Raw genomic sequence first — 23,780 nt, 5'->3', positions numbered from 1 at the left:
TGAAGCCGTCAGCCAGCGCACTGCAGGAAGGATGGGGGACTCCGGGGCTGGCGGGACAGGAGGGGACGCAATCAGCCAGCGCACTGCAGGAAGGACGGGGGGCGCCGGGGCTGGCGGGACAGGAAGGGCTGCAATCAGCCAGGGCACTGCAGGAAGGACGGGGGGCGCCGGGGCTGCTGGGACAGGAGGGGCCGCAATCAGCCAGTGCACTGCAGGAAGGACGGGGGACGCCGAGGCTGGCGGGACAGGAGTAGCCACAATCAGCCAGGGCACTGCAGGAAGGACGGGGGGCGCCGGGGCTGCTGGGACAGGAGGGGCCGCAATCAGCCAGTGCACTGCAGGAAGGACGGGGGACGCCGAGGCTGGCGGGACAGGAGTAGCCACAATCAGCCAGGGCACTGCAGGAAGGACGGGGGACGCTGGGGCTGGCGGGACAGGAGGGGCCACAATCAGCCAGGGCACTGCAGGAAGGACGGGGGACGCCGGGGCTGCTGGGACAGGAGGGGCCGCAATCAGCCAGGGCACTGCAGGAAGGTCGGGGGACGCCGGGGCTGGCGGGACAGGAGGGGCCACAATTAGCCAGGGCAACGCTATGGGGGCTTATTCACAAACACGTAAAGTGCAGGGAAATGTGCTCCAGAAACTTGATTGCCATTTTTATAAAAGTAATAAGTGTTCTAAATTCCTCCACCGTAATTTTCCTAAAGTGGCGATCAGAGAGCCCCTGTCACTTGGATGCAGTAACCAATCACCTCTCAGTCCCAGGCCCTGCCATTACTTCTAAAGTAACAATACACATAAAAGAGACTTTCATTGCCGGATACTGTCGCTGTATAATGTGGTGGTCCGCAGCCTAACGGCAAACGGCATGACCAAGATACAGGTGAAACTCGGGAACTCAGAATATTGTGAAAAAGTCCATTTATGTCAGTAATTCAGCTTAAAGGACAACTGAAGTGAGAGTGATATGGAGGCTGCCATATTTATTTCCGATTAAGCAATACCAGTTGCCTGGCTGCTGTTAGGTACACACATGGGATCCTCTGCCTCTAATACATTTAGCCATAGCCCCTGAACAAGCATGCAGCAGATCAGATGTTTCTGACATTATTGTCAGATCTGACTGGATTAGCTGCATGCTTGTTCCTGGTGTTATTCAGACACTACTGCAGCTATAATAGACCAGCAGGACTGCCAGGCAACTGGTATGCGTACCAGAGAATTCACCGCTGGGAGACTTGGGCGCAGGATACGGCCGGTATATGGCTGATCCTGCTTTTGCACAAGTTCCCGGCAGCGTTAAATACTATTCCCCCTCCAGGCCGCCATGGATGGTGGGGAATGATATAATTTGGCTCAGGGCAGTCACACTGTCCGCATGGGCTTGGAAAGGGGCCTGCTCACGAAGAAGCATGTGACAAGTTTGATCAGCTGATAGAATTGAAAGGTTCTGATTTGCTGTGATGGCTTCCCGATGTAAAACATGTTCATAACCAGCAAATCAGAGCCTTACAAATCTATCAGCTGATCAAACTGATCACATGCTTCTCCATAGGTTCTCCTAGACACAACCATCACTAATCAGAGACTTCCATATCTATCACCTGATCAGACTGATCACATGCTTCTCCGTGACTTCTCCTAGACATGACTATCACTAATCAGAGACTTACATATCTATTACCTGACCACACTGATCACATGCTTCTCCATGACTTCTCCTAGCCACGACCATCATTAATCAGAGACTTCCATATCTATCACCTGACCACACTGATCACATGCTTCTCCATGACTTCTCCTAGACCTGACCATCATTAATCAGAGACTTCCATATCTATCACCTGACCACACTGATCACATGCTTCTCCATGACTTCTCCTAGACCTGACCATCATTAATCAGAGACTTCCATATCTATCACCTGACCACACTGATCACATGCTTCTCCATGACTTCTCCTAGACCTGACCATCATTAATCAGAGACTTCCATATCTATCACCTGACCACACTGATCACATGCTTCTCCATGACTTCTCCTAGACATGACCATCACTAATCAGAGACTTACTTATCATCACCTGACCACACTGATCACATGCTTCTCCATGACTTCTCCTAGACCTGACCATCATTAATCAGAGACTTACATATCTATCACCTGACCAGACTGATCACATGCTTCTCCATGACTTCTCCTAGACCTGACCATCATTAATCAGAGACTTACATATCTATCACCTGACCAGACTGATCACATGCTTCTCCATGACTTCTCCTAGACACACCATCACTAATCAGAGACTTACATATCTGTCACCTGACCAGACTGACCACATGCTTCTCCATGACTTCTCCTAGACACGACCATCACTAATCAGGGACTTACATATCTATCACCTGACCACATGGATCACATGCTTCTCCATGACTTCTCCTAGACATAACCATCACTAATCAGAGACTTACATATCTATCACCTGACCACACTGATCACATGCTTCTCCATGACTTCTCCTAGACACACCATCACTAATCAGAGACTTACATATCTATCACCTGACCACACTGATCACATGCATCTCCATGACTTCTCCTAGCCACGACCATCACTAATCAGAGACTTACATATCTATCACCTGACCACATGGATCACATGCTTCTCCATGACTTCTCCTAGACATAACCATCACTAATCAGAGACTTACATATCTATCACCTGACCACACTGATCACATGCTTCTCCATGACTTCTCCTAGACACACCATCACTAATCAGAGACTTACATATCTATCACCTGACCACACTGATCACATGCATCTCCATGACTTCTCCTAGCCACGACCATCACTAATCAGAGACTTACATATCTATCACCTGACCAGACTGATCACATGCTTTTCCATGACTTCTCCTAGACATAACCATCACTAATCAGAGACTTACATATCTATCACCTGACCACACTGATCACATGCTTCTCCATGACTTCTCCTAGACACACCATCACTAATCAGAGACTTACATATCTATCACCTGACCAGACTGATCACATGCTTTTCCATGACTTCTCCTAGACACAACCATCACTAATCAGAGACTGGCATATCTATCACCTGACCACACTGATCATATGCTTCTCCATGACTTCTCCTAGACCTGACCATCATTAATCAGAGACTTCCATATCTATCACCTGACCAGACTGATCACATGCTTCTCCATGACTTCTCCTAGACACTACCATCACTAATCAGAGACTTACATATCTATCAGCTGACCACACTGATCACATGCTTTTCCATGACTTCTCCTAGACACACCATCACTAATCAGAGACTTCCATATCTATCACCTGACCAGACTGATCACATGCTTTTTCATGACTTCTCCTAGACACGACCATCACTAATCAGAGACTTACATATCTATCACCTGATCAGACTGATCACATGCTTCTCCATGACTTCTCCTAGACACGACCATCACTATCAGAGACTTACATATCTATCACCTGACCACACTGATCACATGCTTCTCCATGACTTCTCCTAGACATGACATCACTAATCAGAGACTTACATATCTATCACCTGACCACACTGATCACATGCTTCTCCATGACTTCTCCTAGACACTACCATCACTAATCAGAGACTTACATATCCATCACCTGACCAGACTGATCACGTGCTTCTCCATGACTTCTCCTAGACACGACCATCACTAATCAGAGACTTACATATCTATCACCTGACCACACTGATCACATGCTTCTCCATGACTTCTCCTAGACATGACATCACTAATTAGAGACGTACATATCTATCACCTGACCACACTGATCACATGCTTCTCCATAGGTTCTCCTAAGCCATCCCTGAATGGGATATTTCTGGCATTGTTCTCTCTTCACATCTTCATCATGATTCTAGAACTGCTGAAAAGAGGAGAAGCGTTATTAGGTGTGCTGTGGGCCAGAATAGTGGCGAGCTGGGGGGGGTCACAGCTCACAGACGGCTGTCGGTTAATTATCACTACGCTTTTCATTATTTCTTGCTTATTAAGCCAGCTGCAGGTCTATCCGCGTCGGACGAGATTTCCGCTTTGTTTAAGTCAGTTATTAGTTGATTCAGATATTCATAGAGAAACAGTGCGCTCACTTCCACAGCGAAATCACCAAACATTCCCAATTAACACCTTTTCCCTCCTCTCTTCATAATGTGAGAAATGCTGACTTGCTGGAGGACCTGACACCCTGCACAATTCTGTGTGTGACCCCGCCTCCTCCCCTCCTGATCACGGCTCGCATCGCACAGAAAGGGGGAGTCACTGGAGGATCATGGGGGATTTACAACAGTTGTTCATTCCTATTAACAGATTAAATGAAAAAACACTTTTAGGGATACAGAAGGATGAGGGGTGTTGGAAAGTAAATGTGAATTGAAAATGCCAATATTAGCTTATGGTCATTATTTAAAGGTTACATAATAAAAATATAGTAAATCCATAGTATGTGTTATCCTGTCAGCCCCACCTTAGGAAGGGGCCTGTAAATGTGACTGTGATGACTTAACAAGCTGGTGTGTTTCCACTGCTGATTATTCGGCAATAGCTGCATCTATAGAAGAAGTATCTGCTATTTTGGCATTATTTCTGTCTGCTGAGCTGCGTTTCCTGTTTCTCCTCCGCAGTGAAAGGATCCTGGTCCTGCTGGTCGTCCTGGACTCAGTGCTCAGCCACGTGCGGGGGAGGACATTATCAGCGCACCCGTACCTGCACAAACCCTCCGCCGACCAACGGGGGCGACATCTGCATTGGACTGCACACCGAGGAGGCACTCTGCAACACCCACCCCTGTGAAGGTACATAGGGGAAGGGCCAAAAACAAAGGGGAGGGTACTCTGCAACACCCACCCCTGTGAAGGTACAAAGGGGGAGGGGCATATACAAAGGGGAGGGCACTCTGCAACACCCACCCCTGGGAAGGTACAACAAGGGGAGGGGCATATGCAAAGGGGAGGTCACTCTGCAACACCCACCCCTGTGAAGGTACAATGGGGGAGGGGCATATACAAAGGAGAGGGCACTCTGCTACACCCACCCCTGTGAAGGTACAATGGGGAGGGGCATATACAAAGGGAAGGGCACTCTGCAACACCCACCCCTGTGAAGGTACGACTTGGAGGGGCATATACAAAGGGGAGGGCACTCTGCAACACCCACCCCTGGGAAGGTACAACTGGGGGAGGTTTTTCACTTTTACTGCTATGTGTGACCTTGGGCAATTTTCCTGTGTAATTGGGTGTGAAGTTGCATTACCATTATGCATTCGGTGGGTCACAATACTGCAAGAGTAGTAGCAGTAGAGTACTGTACCATGTTAGCCATCAGTAAAAGCAGGGAGTTTTGAATCAAAGCATCAATGTTTGCCAGCGTCCTGTCCATTCGTGCAATATTTACAAATTTGCGTTATAGACAATTCCGCTACACAGTCGGTGAGAGTATCACAATGCCAACAAAAACAAAACATCCAGTAAACCTAGAAAACCTTAAAGAGGATCTCTACCGAAAGATAGTAATAGGGGAAAAAATAAATCGCTACACTGTGAAGGGAGAAGTTACAAAATAAAACAGATCAAGAAATTATTGCTATTGCTGTGTAATTCACTCATGTTGTTTGATCCACCATAAGCCTTTGCTGCTGGTCGTCAAGAAAACAACAGCACGGCAGTTGGAAAAAGCAGTTATCTCCCACAATGCAATGAGGTTTTCATACAGGAAACTGTCAGGGCCATGGTCATGACATCACACTGTGGGAGGGGTTTCACCACAATATTAGCCATACAGAGCCCCTGATGATCTATTTAAGAAAAGGTGGTAAAGGGAGTATCGGCTACTGATTAGGATGAAGTGCAATCCTTTAATATAGTTCCCCTTTAAGTTGTTTGAGAGAAAGTTGATCCCAAACTATTTCATCCCCCCCTCCCTTTTATTTACTGCTTTCCTTTCCCGTGATGACATCCAGCACAGAACCGCCAGGAGCGCAGGAGAACGCTCCGAAAAAACAGCTTTTCCAATTTGTCAATTCTGCATCTCAGCATAGCAATTTATTCCAAGAGAGAAATATGCAGTTTCATGAAATTATGATTGTCGCTGTAAAGAGCCCCCCGCCGGGTTTTTATTGGGGTATTCTTTCCCGAGATTGGCGCGGCTCCCGGATTTATTATAACGTATGAAAAAACGCTGAGCGAATCATGGCGGCCGCGAATGCGGAGGCCGAACCGAACGTGTTGGAAGAAACAAAAATGTTGTTTTCCTCATTACCCCATAGCGAGTGCGGCAAATTACACAGGAAATGCAATATCGGATTGTGCCGCGTAGCGTATTCCGGCGGATCATAGCGAGAGGACGTAACGCGCGGATCGATGCTGAGTTATGAGTACTCTGCCACGCGCGGCTCTCGTCTGCCTGATGCTGCCACCGTTTTCGCAGGAGTGTTAATTGGCCGCCATCTGAATTCCATAAACGCGCGGCGTGGAATTCAGGCGATCCTTGGCGCGCGGCCAGGGCGTCGACAAAGAAACGGGCATTGCCAACCTCCTGAAACTTTGTTTGCAAACTGCGGGCAGGTTGGCGGGCAGGTCGGCGCTCAGATGTTGCCTGTCAGATTGTTTGCAGTAAACAATGAACGATTGCTCTGGAAATCTGCCAAGCTCTCGATAAATAATTCATGGTTAGTCTGGAGGAAACCTCTTCACATTCCTCAGCGCTGGCTCTCCGCCCGACCAGGACCATAACTTCTGATCTCCTAAAATATCTCTTTATCAGCTACCAGGTTTTTATGGGGGGGGGGGGAGAACTTGGGGAGGGGGGGGATATTTCGTTAATCAGATTGCCTGATGGTGCGGTTTTCATACTGAATTTCCGCTTAATGCTGCGATTTGGCCATACACATTCATTAAGTGCTTTCAAAATACAGATTGCGGGGTTTGGGCCGAGGGGGAGTGGTTTATGGCTGCTTCTGTATCGGAACGTAAGGCAGCTGCCAGTTGTTGGTGAAGCACATGGAGGCTGCCATATTTATTTCCTTTTAAACAATACCGGTTGCCTGGCAGTCCTGCTGATCTCTTTGGCTGCAGTAGTGTCTGAATCACACACCTGAAACAAACATGCTGCTAATCCAGTCAGACTTGAAGAGGAACTGTATTGAAAATAACATAATGAATAAAATTGATTATTTATTTATTTTTTTAGAATATTCATTTGTAAATTATTTAGTCAGCGTTTGCCCATTGTAAAATCTTTCCTCTCCCTGATTTACATTCTGAAATGTATCACTGGTGGTGACATCTTTAGTCCTGCCAGGTGATCTGTGCGGAATGTTTGTTACTGAGAGCTCTATGCACAGAGGGAGATACTGCTTGCTTGGCAGCTGGAAAAAGTTGTTATTTCCCACAATGCAACGAGGTTCACAGACAGGAAACTGTCAGGACCATGGTCATGACATCACACTGTGGGAGGGGTTTCACCACAATATCAGCCATACAGACTCCCCTGATGATCTATTGGAGAGAAGGAATAGATTTCTTATGGAAAAGGGGTATCAGCTACTGATTGGGAAGACGTTCAAACCTTGGTTAAAGTTCCTCTTTAAAGGATAGCTGAAGTGACATGTGACATGATGAGATAGACATGTGTATGTACAGTGCCTAGCACACAAATAACTAGGCTGTGTTCCTTTTTTTCTTTCTCTGCCTGAAAGAGTTAAACAGGTATGTAAGTGACAGTTCCTGTTAGGACTGGGTCAGAATACAGTGTGACCCTTACTGATTAGAAATTACAACTATAAAACACTTGCCTAGCAGAAAATGGCTTTTGAGAGCAGGAAAGAGATGAAAAGGGTCAATAGTTCATAGATTTTAGCTCTGACATACTTCAATGAATGTGTCATTGAGCAGTAACCATAAATCAGTAAAAACGTAAAAAGTAGATTTAAGGAGAATCTGTACTCTAAAATTCCTACAATAAAAAGCATGCCATTCTATTCATTATGTTCTCCTGTGCCCCTCTGTGCTGTTTCTGCCGCTCCCTGCTGCAATCCTGGCTTGTAATTGCCAGTTTTAGGCAGTGTTCACAAACAAAAGACGTGGCTTGTGATAGGCTGAGAGGAGCTCAGTCTGTGACTCACACAGAGCCTGGAGAGGGCGTGGAGAGGGTGTGTATAGCTTCTTCCTATCACAAGCAGAGCAGCACATTCCTGCCTAAGTGCCTGAGCCCGACAAAGCCGTCAGAGGAAAGAATATTAGATTATATAACAGAGATAATACAGCCACTGTGCAACTAGAATGGGCTGCAGTAAGACAGACCACATTAGAACAGGTATAGGAACTTATAGGATAGAAGAAATAAGGCTGAAAATTTTGTTACAGAGTCTCTTTAAATATAAAATAAAACTGTGGAATATCTTAAAAAGAGGAGGAGGATAGATACAACTTTTTATTTCTTTCGTTTTTTTTTTTTTCACCTTGGGTGTCCTCCACTTAAGGACCAGCTAACGCCCATACGCGTCGGCAGGTCTTAAGTGGTTTCCCATGGAAACGTCCGCTCGATCGAGCGGCCTTTCCATGTCAGTTCACGGAGGGTGTCTCCGTGAAGAGCCGGAGCGCCGCCGATCGCGGCTCGCCGGCAAAATGTAAACACGCGGGGAAGAAATCCCCACTGTTTACATCATACGGCGCTGCTGCGCAGCAGCGCCGTGACGTAGATCAGCGATCCCCGGCCTCTGATTGGCCGGGGATCGCCAGCATATGATAGGCTGAAGCCTATCCTTCAATGCGCAGGACGGATATCCGTCCTGCGCAGCCCATGGAGGGAGAGGGAGGGACGGGAAGGCAGGGAGCGCTGAAAATGCTGCGGAGGGGGGCTTTGAAGAGCCCCCCCCCCCCGAAAAGCGCAGCAAGCCGGCGGCGATCAGACCCCCCCAGCAGGACATCCCCCTAGTGGGGAAAAAAGGGGGTAAGTCTGATCGCCCTGGCATAATCCTCATCTGTGCTGCGGGCTGGAGAGCCCACGCAGCACAGATCCTGCAAAACACCCCTGGTTCTTAAGTGGTTAAGTTAAACATCTGATTTGAATGCTTGCTCGGGGTGTATGGGTAAAAGTATTAGTGACAGAGGATCCGCAGGACAGCCAGGCAATCTGCATTTTTTTTAAAGAAATTATGGCCGTCTCCATATCCCTCTCACTTCAGATGTCCTATCATTTGTTCCCGATAACGCAGCCACACTCCGGAGCCCCATTGAGCTGCGCCCCCCACGTAGACGCGCAGATGACACGGCAGGCGGGACGGTTTGAGCATTCAGAGCATGGCGTCCGGCGGGACAAGGTGACTTGTAACCTGTCCGAGGCGTTTAGCCTCCAGCAGGAGAGGAAGTCGAGGCTGAGCTTTGATAAAGATCTGCGCCTTCTAATCCTGTTTATCGAATGGCGTGAAAGACGAGGCCGGCGGCGCTGGTGTCGCGGACGCTGCAGGAAGACGTTCTGTTCCTGGATGAGAGCGGCGCGGGAGTGAAGGAGGAATTACCGAGGACAGATTTCCAATCACGGCACCCGTCTCTGCGCCGTGCGGCACCTGCCATTTATGCCTTGTGATTTCTTTTTATTTATCTGACAAATTTGTAATAAATACATATTTTATAAGGCGTCGAGTTAAGTGATTTGGCGACATACGGCGGGGGAATTCTCCACCGCGCCGCAAGTTATGATAATTGAATTCTGCATGTTAAGGACGGCGCGATGACACTTCCCGCGGGGAAACGGGGGGGATATTTAGGATGCAGCGAGTTGTGGCTTTGCCTTGAATCAGTTATCGTGTGGCGGGCGGGAGATCCTTGCGTTACACACCTGCTGCAATTCCTGAGCAGGCTCCACTCACCCCCGAAACGCAGAATACGTCACTGACTGCACAGACCGAGATATTCTCCATCACGCGTCATCACGGCAGATTATTGCTGCGGCCGTGTCTGAGGCTATTCCTGATACATTATTGGGAAAGTGAAATAACAACATAATATCATTATACACTACATTAGAGAGTGACCTCACTTATTAAGGATTTCCACTTCTATGGTAATTTTCCTGGTGGTTACAGCATCAGAAACACTTCCTATATCTATATATTTCTGTATATTGGTATGTAACCCCGCCTCCCAGTGATGTCACACACTGGGAGGCGTTTAGCTAAGCAGAATTCTCCTCCTAGAGTATTCTGGGAGACCAGACATCCATTTTCACTGGCTTTAGAACTCTCAGTAAATGGACATTCCGCAGACCTGCAACTGACAGGACTACAGATGTCGCCACCTGAGTTTAATTTCAGGGTGGAAATCAGGGTGAGGAAAGATGTTACAGTGGCCATATACTGCCTAATTACTCTATAAATGAATGCTTAAAAAATATAAGCAAATGTATCAATTACGTTATTTTCACCACAGGTCCTCTTCAACAAAAACACATGGAATGTTACTGACTCTTTCTGAATGTTCCATTCTACTAGTCATCATCGGGATGCTAATAATTCAGACTTGCCTGCAAGCTTAATACAAATTGTATGCAGACTGTCTCTGGACCAATCAAAGCAAGCGAGTTTATGGCTTCTCATTGGCTGTCTCTGGTCTCATATTGGAAATTATTTTTATTTGAAGATTGTATGTGCAAAGTAATTATCATTTTGAAATAAATGATTAGAACCAGAAATGTACAAGAAATGGATTCTCCATGCAGATTTCATATCTTTACTTGCAATAGTTTCATGATTATATACATATCTATGGTTTAGCTACTGCTCCCTCTAGTGGCAGAGTAGTAAACTGCACATGCAGGACCTTAGTAAAGGGGACCTGAACTCAGAACTATCTCTCTGCTCTAAAAGATTATTTAAAGCAGAAAATCTACTACCACAAAAAAAACTGTAGCAGAACAGCATTCAAACTGTTAAACACAGCACTTTGTTCTTTGATGGAAAACTTATGACTGCATAGAAGAGGTGACAACATTATCTTTTGTTTACATCCCTTTGTCAGATTCATTTAGTAAACATTAACAAACTGACAAAACTGAGCTGTACTGAGCTGAGAAGTGATCACTAGATAAATTTTAATATATAAATACAGCAGCCATGCAATAAAATGCAATGGCAGCTTTCAGAGCAGATAAACTGTATTTTGAGAACTTGTAATTTAACAGACAATATTACTTGTGCACAAATGCAAATATATTAACTGAATGGGTAATAAAAAGCAGGGAAAGACATTTTTATTGAATGTTATATCTGAGTTTTATCCCACTTTAAAGGACCTCTGTCGCGGAAATTTTAAAAATGTAAAATGTATGTAAACATGTACAAATAAGAAGTACGTTTCTTCCTGAGTAAAATGAGCCATAAATTACTTTTCTCCTATGTTGCTGTCACTTACAGTAGGTAGTAGAAATCTGACAGAACCGACAGGTTTTGGACTAGCCCATCTCCTCACGGGGGGTTCACAGGGATTTCCTTATTTTCAAAATGCACTTAGTGAATGTCAGTTTCTCCGTCCAACTGCCAAAAAAGTACTACAGTGGGCATGGAGGCTGTCCAGCATCTTTGTATAAATCTTTTTCAGGGAATGTCTTTATAAAGAATAAAGGTCATGCTGAGAATCCCCTATGAAGAGATGGGCTAGCCCAAAACCTGTCGGTAATGTCAGATTTCTACTACCTACTGTAAGTGACAGCTACATAGGAGAAAAGTCATTTATGGCTCCTTTTACTTAGGAAGAGATGTATTTCTTATTTGTATGTGTTTTAAATTTTCAAGATTTTCGTGACCGTTCCTCTTTAAGCACTCTGCACAATGGTTAGTCTTCTGCGATCTGATTGGCTGTCAGGACTAATGTGGCTGTTTGTGTCTTGCAGGCGGCTGGGCGGAGTGGTCGGAATGGAGCATGTGTCACGAGGACGGCACGCAATACCGCAATCGCTACTGTGACGTCCATAACCCGGGGCCCACGCAATGTCTGGGGAACAGCACACAGTACCGGGACTGCATCTACAATGAGATTCCAGGTACAGGTACATCCTCCACTGATGTCACACTGCAGAACGATGTATTGCTGCAATTATCCGTCCCGCTCCATCTCATCGCCATCTTTTATTTTGCAGTGATTCTGCCCGCCTCCAGCATTGATGAGAACAAGGAATGTGCAGGTGAGAAAGGGAAGTGCTGAGGACTTATGTGTGCTAAAAATGTCTTAAAATCAACCCATCATCACTAATGCAGGTTATTTGCCTTACATAGTTTTAGCCATGTTTTAAATCACTGGCATGTCATTGTCTCCAGTGAAGCGCTATTACTTACTGTGGAGCTGCCCCCCCCTTACAATCAGCACACACAAAAATTCCGTCATGATTGGTTAGTGCTATGTTTGTGCTCATTTGTGCTGAAAAAAATCATCTTTCTATCTTTTATAGTTTTAGAGATATTCATGTTTTTATAAAGGTCAAAAGTTCACTTTGTCTTTGCAATATTGTAGGGGGGGGGGCGCTGAGTGAGCTTTTGACCTTTATAAAAATGTGAATATCTCAATAACTATAAAATATAGAAAGATGATTTTAGCAGCACAAATGAGCACAGGCACAGCACTACCCACCCATATAAGTTTCATGTCTGTAGGTTGTTGTATGGGGCCGGGTGATGGGATTATTTTGAAAATAATAAGGGCTAATATCTTCAAAATGAAAGCAGCATAAATCTTCATTATTGCAACACAAATGGGCACAAACGCAGCACTAACCAAACATGATGGAATTTTTATTGGTGATTTTTCGTATTTATATAGTGGCAACATCTTCTGTAGTGCTGTACAGAGTACAGAACAAATAGTGAGGAGCATCGATACATAAGACATTTAAAAAAAACCTGTACAATCCGGACATCCAGCAATACAAGACACAGGACATTTATATTGTGCTTTTCTCCTGGCTGACACACAGCACCAGAGCTGCAGCCACTAGGGGGCGCCCCAAGGGGGACCAGGAGCCTTGCCAAAATACTCCTTATTGCTTCACGTACAGACTTTAGCCGAGATTCAAACTCTGGTTAAAGGGCTCAAATCCCACATAAAAGGCAGCAGCCTCACCTGTATGCTATGCAGCTGATTATTACTGTCAGGGCCCAATTCTAAGGCATTGTAAGCACACTTAAGTATAAGTACACAAACACTTTAAGTAGAATTTTGCAGAAATAATCCAACCACTTGCATTACTTTGCCACCCCAATACTGATATTTAAGGGCGCGTTTCCACTACAGCGGAAATCGGGGCGAATCCGCCATTTCCCCGCAGGCAAATTGCACAGGGAAACTCTGCCGTCAGGGATAATGCTGCTGCCGTCTGAATGGCTTGCCCTGGCGATTCGGCCGACATTGGAGTCAGTTTTCGCATGAGAGGCAGTGAATCCCATAGCTGTGCATGGTACGGCTTCTGGGATTCGGCTGTGTACACAACAGGAAGTGCCACGGCGGCGGCTAGTGGAAACGGGCCCTCAGTGTCTGGCAGAGGCTGCAGATAAAGAGCACCTGTTGCTGTGTTTTGGTGGTGAGATCTCTGCACACCTGTGTTCCCAGCTCTGTAAACCTGCTGCTACCCTTAATCAGCTCACATTTCTCCTCCATCTCTCATTGAAATGCTGGGTGACACCTGGTTGGATGCAGAGAGAATTAGTGACATTCATTTTTGCTGAATAATTTTACATTCCCAAGCAAAGCGCGCTTTTACGGATTTAATTTCGCTGCTAGAGACATGACGAAATTACGCAGAGCTGCTTTATATAGAACTGATGAATTATTCTCCAGTCTAGCAGCTTCCATTGTGTGAATCCGCTGTCATGTCCATCCTTTTCTTCTGTGTCCTTCTCGTCTCCATGTCCCGCCTCGTCGGCAGATTATGTCCCGCCTCCTCAGTAGATCGTGCCCCGCCTCATCTCCATCATGTCCCGCCTCCTTGGTAGATCATGTCCGCCTCATCTCCATCATGTCCCGCCTCCTCCGCACATCATGCCCCGCCTCCTCAGCAGATATTCCACAGATCGCTGACCCCCGCTCTCGTCTCCACAGGCTTCAGTCTCATCCATTTGATCGCCACCGGCGTCTCCTGCTTCTTCGGCTCCAGCCTGCTGACCTTCGTGATCTACGTCTATTGCCAACGCTGCCAGAGACAGTCGCAGGAATCCACCGTCATTCACCCGGCCACGCCCAACCACCTCCACTACAAGGGCAACTCCACCCCCAAGAATGAGAAGTACACTCCTATGGAGTTCAAGGTAAGAGAGGTAGGGGGCGCTGTGTGTGGTGGGGGAGCATGCTCTGGTGTGGAGGGAGGGCGGGCATGCTTCTTGCTGGAGGGATCCGTGGCTAGTGGGGAGCATGCTCTGTGTGTGATCGATGGGCGGGAACCACATGTCCTGTGTTTGGTGGAACATGCATGTTGTGTATCGTCACCGTCTGTATCATTCACATCGCAGTGTACATATCTATAGGGGATGGGAAACAGGAACATAGTAGCATTAGGTTGGACTGAGGGAGACCTCTACTCATGTATAACCATGAACAGGAAACAATGTGAAGTTCTTCTCTAAGAGCAGGTTCACACTTAGGGAACTTACTTACGTTCCACCGCTCGCCATCACTTCCTGCAATGCTGCCCTCTGTTGTTCATTAGACGGCATGAGAGAAAAACATTTTTTTTTACAAAAAACTGATTCGTTCAAAACAGATCTGTCTGCAATGGGCAAGTGTGAACCTAGCCTAAGCCCACATCAGTATTTGTCATTTAAAGTAACAAGAGTACTCATCGAGCTCCATGGTGAACCAGAACACCTAATCAGAATCAGAATCAATTTATTGTCGCCAAGTAAGTTTGCACCTACAAGGAATTTGTCTTGGCAGTTGCTTAACAAACACAAACAAAAACAATACAAGGACAGACAGTGTGAATATTACAAGTTAAGGACATTATAAGTATAGTGGCAGTAAGCAATGTGAGAATTGTTCATGTTTAGTTCTGTGCTGATTACTTTCAGTCCTAGCAGCTCTAACGTGGTTCAGCATTAAGTATGGCTACCGCTTGAGGAAAAAAACTGTTCCTGTGTCTAGAGGTTTTGGTAGCGATTGACCGGAATCTTACTCCTGAAGGCATGCGCTGGAAGATGGAGTGAGCTGGGTGAGAGGGGTCAGAGGCAATTTTGGTTGCTCTCTTTCTGCACCTGCTAGTGTAAAGATCCTGCAGGGAAGGTAAGCTACAGCCAATTATCCTTTCTGCTGATCGGATGATGCGCTGCAGCCTCCCCTTTTCTAATGCTGAGCAGGAGCCGAACCATACAGTCATGGATGATGTTATGGTGGATTCGATGATTGCAGTGTAGAACTGCACCATTAGATTTTGAGGTAGGCCAAACTTTTTCAGCTGCCGTAGATGGTACATTCTCTGTTGTGCTTTCTTGACAACAGTGGCGGTGTTGTTGTCCCATTTTAAGTCGTTTGAGATCGTGGACCCAAGAAACTAGAATGACTCTACTTGGGTTATTGTGGATCCATTTATGGTTAAGGGGAGGTGCTGGGGGGGAGATCTCCTAAAGTCTATTATCCTCTCCATAGAGTCTGTATGTGGCAACAAAGGACCAAAATGCCTCCTTACTAAAATACTATGCAAAAAAAAAAGTGCCTTCTTAAAACAGAAGGTATTTGCGATTATTCAGGTTGGAGTAACCATGTGATATCTCCCATGATGCATCACTGCTGAATATGTAAATCATCCCTTTGAAGTTAACCTGAACAGAGAGGGGTATGGAGGCTGTCATATCTGTTTCCTTTTAAACAATGCACATTGCCTGGCTGTCCTGCTGATCCTCTGCCTCTAATACATATGGTTTTAGAACCTGAACAAGCATGCAGATCAGGGGCTCTGACTGAAGTGTGACTGGATTACCTGCGTGCTTGTTTCTGGTGTGAATCAGACACTACTGCAGCCAGAGAGATCAGCAGAGCTGCCAGGCAACTGATATTGTTTAACTGGAAATAAGCATGGCAGCCTCCATATTTTTCTCACTCCAGGTGTCCCTGTCAGATTGCTTTCTCTACAGCACGGCTAGATACATGTTTATATATATATCCTGGGATATAGACTGGTTATAGAGGGAACGGTTCTTCCGTTACCCTCCAGGGCGAGAGGCGGGAACTATCCAGGCCGGTTTGCGTCGCGCTGTCCGCTTTGGTTATTTTTTCGAGTTAGTTGACAAGAATTAATGTGGGTTTTGGTCTCACCTGCCAGAGAGATGGATCGGCCGGCTGCTCCCTGTTAGGTGTATTGATCCCAGCGCTTTGATTTATTTTTATACACTCTCGTTGTTTAAAGAGCTATTTTAGAAACACTGAGTCGCTCGGGGGGCGTTCCGTGCAATCGACTGAGACGTCCTGGACCGGTTCCCCAACTCGCCTGTTCTGCGGAGGGGGAAGGGGGCACATCGGCCTCTGGAGACGGCAGTATTACGAAGGGGCTCAGCAACGACTCGGCCATTTCCCACGGAGACGTCTGAGGAATCGCTCTGTCTTCCCTGAGTAACTACAACTGAAGCTGTTATTTTATAACGCCTCAGTCTAAATGATTATTACAGCTGAAGCTATTGATCTGAGTCGCCACAATGACTCGCCTATAGACTACAGAGGGGCAACTGTGAGAAATGGCTCCGAAATAAATCTATTTTCCCTTATAGATTACAGAGGGGGGGGGGGGGGAGGCTACAGGAATAAATCTCCTTTCTCGTCTGTATAGAACCTCCATTTCCCACTGCAGGTAAGCTTTGTACACCACAACAAAAATGCCAAACAATTCTGAGCCAATAAGATCATTGGAAAAGCCTTAAAGGACCACTGTCATGAAAATCGTGAAATTTAAAAAACCTGTAAACTCATGCAGATAAGAAGTGCAATTATTCCAGAGTAAAATGAGCCATAAATTACTTTTCTCCTATGTTGCTGTCACTTATAGTAGGTAGTGGAAATCTGACAGAAGTGACAGGTGTTTGAGTAGCCCATCTTCTCATGGGGGGTTCTCAGGGTTTTCTTTATTTTCAAAAGCACTTAGTGAATGGCAGTTGCTCAATCCAGCTGCCAAAAAAGTGCTGTGAGCAGGGAAGGCTGACCTGTGTGTTTTTGTAAATCGTTTTCAGGGAGTGCCTTTATAAAGGCCATGCTGAGAATCCCCCATGAAGAGATGGACTAGTCCAAAACCTGTCAGTTCTGTCAGATTTCTACGACATACTGACAGCAACATAGGAAAAAGCAATTTATGGCTCATTTTACTCTGGAAGAAACATAATTCTTATTTGTAGGTGTTTACATGTATTTTACATTTTTAAACCTTTTGCGGTAGTGGTCCTTTAAACAATGGAGGATGTAGGCGGAGCACCATAGACATCAGCAGACTTATTGTTTATTAATCGTTCACAACTCTGTACAAACTGCTGACGATGAACGTTTATCTGCCAGAGTGATCTGTCATGTAGGTCGTTTAAGCTGCCCCAGCACATCGCTTGTCATTCCTGTAAATCGTCATTTGGGGTTTGGATTGTAATCGAGATCTGAATGATGATTCGTTCATCGTTCATTTCTATAATTTTTTCTCTCCCATGTGAGGAGGCTTCACTCCAACATCAAACAAGTCACCGCGTAACAGGCAAGCCAAAATGATCTGCATCTCATTGCATCTCTGTACGCCCAGCATCTCTGTGTACAGAGGTGCTGGGCGTACAGAGGCGCTGGGCATTATTATGACAGCTGACTGTGTACAGAGGCGCTGGGCATTATTATGACAGCTGACTGTGTACAGAGGCGCTGGGCATTATTATGACAACTGACTGTATACAGAGGCGCTGGGTGTACAGAGGTGCTGGGCATTATTATGACAGCTGACTGTGTACAGAGGCGCTGGGCATTATTATGACAGCTGACTGTGTACAGAGGTGCTGGGCATTATTATGACAGCTGACTGTGTACAGAGGCGCTGGGCATTATTATGACAGCTGACTGTGTACAGAGGTGCTGGGTGTACAGAGGCGCTGGGCATTATTATGACAGCTGACTGTGTACAGAGGTGCTGGGCATTATTATGACAGCTGACTGTGTACAGAGGCGCTGGGCATTATTATGACAACTGACTGTGTACAGAGGTGCTGGGTGTACAGAGGCGCTGGGCATTATTATGACAGCTGACTGTGTACAGAGGCGCTGGGCATTATTATGACAGCTGACTGTGTACAGAGGTGCTGGGCGTACAGAGGCGCTGGGCATTATTATGACAGCTGACTGTGTACAGAGGTGCTGGGTGTACAGAGGCGCTGGGCATTATTATGACAGCTGACTGTGTACAGAGGCGCTGGGCATTATTATGACAGCTGACTGTGTACAGAGGCGCTGGGCATTATTATGACAGCTGACTGTGTACAGAGGTGCTGGGTGTACAGAGGCGCTGGGCATTATTATGACAGCTGACTGTGTACAGAGGCGCTGGGCATTATTATAACAGCTGACTGTGTACAGAGGCGCTGGGCGTACAGAGGCGCTGGGCATTATTATGACAGCTGACTGTGTACAGAGGCGCTGGGCATTATTATAACAGCTGACTGTGTACAGAGGTGCTAGGGCGTACAGAGGCGCTGGGCATTATTATGACAGCTGACTGTGTACAGAGGCGCTGGGCATTATTATGACAGCTGACTGTGTACAGAGGCGCTGGGCATTATTATGACAGCTGACTGTGCACAGAGGCGCTGGGCATTATTATGACAGCTGACTGTGTACAGAGGTGCTGGGCGTACAGAGGCGCTGGGCATTATTATGACAGCTGACTGTGTACAGAGGCGCTGGGCATTATTATGACAGCTGACTGTGTACAGAGGTGCTGGGTGTACAGAGGCGCTGGGCATTATTATGACAGCTGACTGTGTACAGAGGCGCTGGGCATTATTATGACAGCTGACTGTGTACAGAGGCGCTGGGCATTATTATGACAGCTGACTGTGTACAGAGGCGCTGGGCATTATTATGACAGCTGACTGTGTACAGAGGCGCTGGGCATTATTATGACAGCTGACTGTGTACAGAGGTGCTGGGTGTACAGAGGCGCTGGGCATTATTATGACAGCTGACTGTGTACAGAGGCGCTGGGCATTATTATGACAGCTGACTGTGTACAGAGGCGCTGGATGTACAGAGGCGCTGGGCATTATTATGACAGCTGACTGTGTACAGAGGTGCTGGGCGTACAGAGGTGCTGAGCATTATTATGACAGCTGACTGTGTACAGAGGTGCTGGGCGTACAGAGGCGCTGGGCATTATTATGACAGCTGACTGTGTACAGAGGTGCTGGGTGTACAGAGGCACTGGGCATTATTATGACAGCTGACTGTGTACAGAGGTGCTGGGCGTACAGAGGCGCTGGGCATTATTATGACAGCTGACTGTGTACAGAGGCGCTGGGCATTATTATGACAGCTGACTGTGTACAGAGGTGCTGGGTGTACAGAGGCGCTGGGCATTATTATGACAGCTGACTGTGTACAGAGGCGCTGGGCATTATTATGACAGCTGACTGTGTACAGAGGTGCTGGGTGTACAGAGGCGCTGGGCATTATTATGACAGCTGACTGTGTACAGAGGCGCTGGGCATTATTATGACAGCTGACTGTGTACAGAGGTGCTGGGTGTACAGAGGCGCTGGGCATTATTATGACAGCTGACTGTGTACAGAGGCGCTGGGCATTATTATGACAGCTGACTGTGTACAGAGGTGCTGGGTGTACAGAGGCGCTGGGCATTATTATGACAGCTGACTGTGTACAGAGGTGCTGGGTGTACAGAGGCGCTGGGCATTATTATGACAGCTGACTGTGTACAGAGGCGCTGGGCATTATTATGACAGCTGACTGTGTACAGAGGCGCTGGGCATTATTATGACAGCTGACTGTGTACAGAGGTGCTGGGTGTACAGAGGCGCTGGGCATTATTATGACAGCTGACTGTGTACAGAGGTGCTGGGTGTACAGAGGCGCTGGGCATTATTATGACAGCTGACTGTGTACAGAGGCGCTGGGCATTATTATGACAGTTGGCTGTGTACAGAGGCGCTGGGCATTATTATGACAGCTGACTGTGTACAGAGGTGCTGGGTGTACAGAGGCGCTGGGCATTATTATGACAGCTGACTGTGTACAGAGGTGCTGGGTGTACAGAGGCGCTGGGCATTATTATGACAGCTGACTGTGTACAGAGGTGCTGGGCGTACAGAGGCGCTGGGCATTATTATGACAGCTGACTGTGTACAGAGGTGCTGGGTGTACAGAGGCGCTGGGCATTATTATGACAGCTGACTGTGTACAGAGGCGCTGGGCATTATTATGACAGCTGACTGTGTACAGAGGTGCTGGGTGTACAGAGGCGCTGGGCATTATTATGACAGCTGACTGTGTACAGAGGCGCTGGGCATTATTATGACAGCTGACTGTGTACAGAGGTGCTGGGTGTACAGAGGCGCTGGGCATTATTATGACAGCTGACTGTGTACAGAGGCGCTGGGCATTATTATGACAGCTGACTGTGTACAGAGGCGCTGGGCATTATTATGACAGCTGACTGTGTACAGAGGTGCTGGGTGTACAGAGGCGCTGGGCATTATTATGACAGCTGACTGTGTACAGAGGTGCTGGGCGTACAGAGGCGCTGGGCATTATTATGACAGCTGACTGTGTACAGAGGTGCTGGGTGTACAGAGGCGCTGGGCATTTTTATGACAGCTGACTGTGTACAGAGGCGCTGGGTGTACAGAGGTGCTGGGCATTATTATGACAGCTGACTGTGTACAGAGGCGCTGGGCATTATTATGACAGCTGACTGTGTACAGAGGTGCTGGGTGTACAGAGGCGCTGGGCATTATTATGACAGCTGACTGTGTACAGAGGCGCTGGGCATTATTATGACAGCTGACTGTGTACAGAGGTGCTGGGTGTACAGAGGCGCTGGGCATTATTATGACAGCTGACTGTGTACAGAGGCGCTGGGCATTATTATGACAGCTGACTGTGTACAGAGGCGCTGGGCATTATTATGACAGCTGACTGTGTACAGAGGCGCTGGGCATTATTATGACAGCTGACTGTGTACAGAGGCGCTGGGCATTATTATGACAGCTGACTGTGTACAGAGGCGCTGGGCGTACAGAGGCGCTGGGCATTATTATGACAGCTGACTGTGTACAGAGGTGCTGGGTGTACAGAGGTGCTGGGCATTATTATGACAGCTGACTGTGTACAGAGGCGCTGGGCATTATTATGACAGCTGACTGTGTACAGAGGTGTTGGGCGTACAGAGGCGCTGGGCATTATTATGACAGCTGACTGTGTACAGAGGCGCTGGGTGTACAGAGGCGCTGGGCATTATTATGACAGCTGACTGTGTACAGAGGCGCTGGGTGTACAGAGGCGCTGGGCATTATTATGACAGCTGACTGTGTACAGAGGCGCTGGGTGTACAGAGGCGCTGGGCATTATTATGACAGCTGACTGTGTACAGAGGCGCTGGGTGTACAGAGGCGCTGGGCATTATTATGACAGCTGACTGTGTACAGAGGCGCTGGGCGTACAGAGGCGCTGGGTGTACAGAGGCGCTGGGTGTACAGAGGCGCTGGGTGTACAGAGGCGCTGGGTGTACAGAGGCGCTGGGTGTACAGAGGCGCTGGGTGTACAGAGGCGCTGGGCATTATTATGACAGCTGACTGTGTACAGAGGCGCTGGGTGTACAGAGGCGCTGGGCATTATTATGACAGCTGACTGTGTACAGAGGTGCTGGGTGTACAGAGGTGCTGGGCATTATTATGACAGCTGACTGTGTACAGAGGCGCTGGGCATTATTATGACAGCTGACTGTGTACAGAGGTGTTGGGCGTACAGAGGCGCTGGGCATTATTATGACAGCTGACTGTGTACAGAGGCGCTGGGTGTACAGAGGCGCTGGGCATTATTATGACAGCTGACTGTGTACAGAGGCGCTGGGTGTACAGAGGAGCTGGGCATTATTATGACAGCTGACTGTGTACAGAGGTGCTGGGTGTACAGAGGTGCTGGGCATTATTATGACAGCTGACTGTGTACAGAGGCGCTGGGCATTATTATGACAGCTGACTGTGTACAGAGGTGTTGGGCGTACAGAGGCGCTGGGCATTATTATGACAGCTGACTGTGTACAGAGGCGCTGGGTGTACAGAGGAGCTGGGCATTATTATGACAGCTGACTGTGTACAGAGGTGCTGGGCGTACAGAGGAGCTGGGCATTATTATGACAGCTGACTGTGTACAGAGGCGCTGGGTGTACAGAGGAGCTGGGCATTATTATGACAGCTGACTGTGTACAGAGGTGCTGGGCGTACAGAGGCGCTGGGCATTATCATGACAGCTGACTGTGTACAGAGGCGCTGGGCGTACAGAGGCGCTGGGCATTATTATGACAGCTGACTGTGTACAGAGGCGCTGGGCGTACAGAGGTGCTGGGCATTATTATGACAGCTGACTGTGTACAGAGGTGCTGGGCATTATTATGACAGCTGACTGTGCACAGAGGCGCTGGGCATTATTATGACAGCTGACTGTGTACAGAGGTGCTGGGCGTACAGAGGCGCTGGGCATTATTATGACAGCTGACTGTGTACAGAGGCGCTGGGCATTATTATGACAGCTGACTGTGTACAGAGGTGCTGGGTGTACAGAGGCGCTGGGCATTATTATGACAGCTGACTGTGTACAGAGGCGCTGGGCATTATTATGACAGCTGACTGTGTACAGAGGCGCTGGGCATTATTATGACAGCTGACTGTGTACAGAGGCGCTGGGCATTATTATGACAGCTGACTGTGTACAGAGGCGCTGGGCATTATTATGACAGCTGACTGTGTACAGAGGTGCTGGGTGTACAGAGGCGCTGGGCATTATTATGACAGCTGACTGTGTACAGAGGCGCTGGGCATTATTATGACAGCTGACTGTGTACAGAGGCGCTGGATGTACAGAGGCGCTGGGCATTATTATGACAGCTGACTGTGTACAGAGGTGCTGGGCGTACAGAGGTGCTGAGCATTATTATGACAGCTGACTGTGTACAGAGGTGCTGGGCGTACAGAGGCGCTGGGCATTATTATGACAGCTGACTGTGTACAGAGGTGCTGGGTGTACAGAGGCACTGGGCATTATTATGACAGCTGACTGTGTACAGAGGTGCTGGGCGTACAGAGGCGCTGGGCATTATTATGACAGCTGACTGTGTACAGAGGCGCTGGGCATTATTATGACAGCTGACTGTGTACAGAGGTGCTGGGTGTACAGAGGCGCTGGGCATTATTATGACAGCTGACTGTGTACAGAGGCGCTGGGCATTATTATGACAGCTGACTGTGTACAGAGGTGCTGGGTGTACAGAGGCGCTGGGCATTATTATGACAGCTGACTGTGTACAGAGGCGCTGGGCATTATTATGACAGCTGACTGTGTACAGAGGTGCTGGGTGTACAGAGGCGCTGGGCATTATTATGACAGCTGACTGTGTACAGAGGCGCTGGGCATTATTATGACAGCTGACTGTGTACAGAGGTGCTGGGTGTACAGAGGCGCTGGGCATTATTATGACAGCTGACTGTGTAC

The 23,780-nt window shown here is 47.5% G+C and overlaps 1 protein-coding gene across 1 annotated transcript in view; it reads left to right on the top strand.

Moving 5' to 3' along the window:
• The window catches only part of SEMA5B (semaphorin 5B), a 469,753-nt gene that overhangs the window by 432,370 nt on the left and 13,603 nt on the right, over positions 1-23,780 (top strand). The window contains exons 19-22 of the mRNA XM_068246215.1: positions 4,698-4,868; positions 11,959-12,108; positions 12,205-12,249; positions 14,157-14,362. Coding sequence (XP_068102316.1) covers positions 4,698-4,868; positions 11,959-12,108; positions 12,205-12,249; positions 14,157-14,362 — 572 coding nt within the window. The remainder of the gene's footprint in view (positions 1-4,697; positions 4,869-11,958; positions 12,109-12,204; positions 12,250-14,156; positions 14,363-23,780) is intronic.

Source organism: Hyperolius riggenbachi, chromosome 7, assembly GCF_040937935.1.
Source record: "Hyperolius riggenbachi isolate aHypRig1 chromosome 7, aHypRig1.pri, whole genome shotgun sequence".
Classification (NCBI taxonomy): Eukaryota; Metazoa; Chordata; class Amphibia; order Anura; family Hyperoliidae; genus Hyperolius; species Hyperolius riggenbachi.
This window is presented reverse-complemented; position numbering and strand designations above follow the sequence as displayed.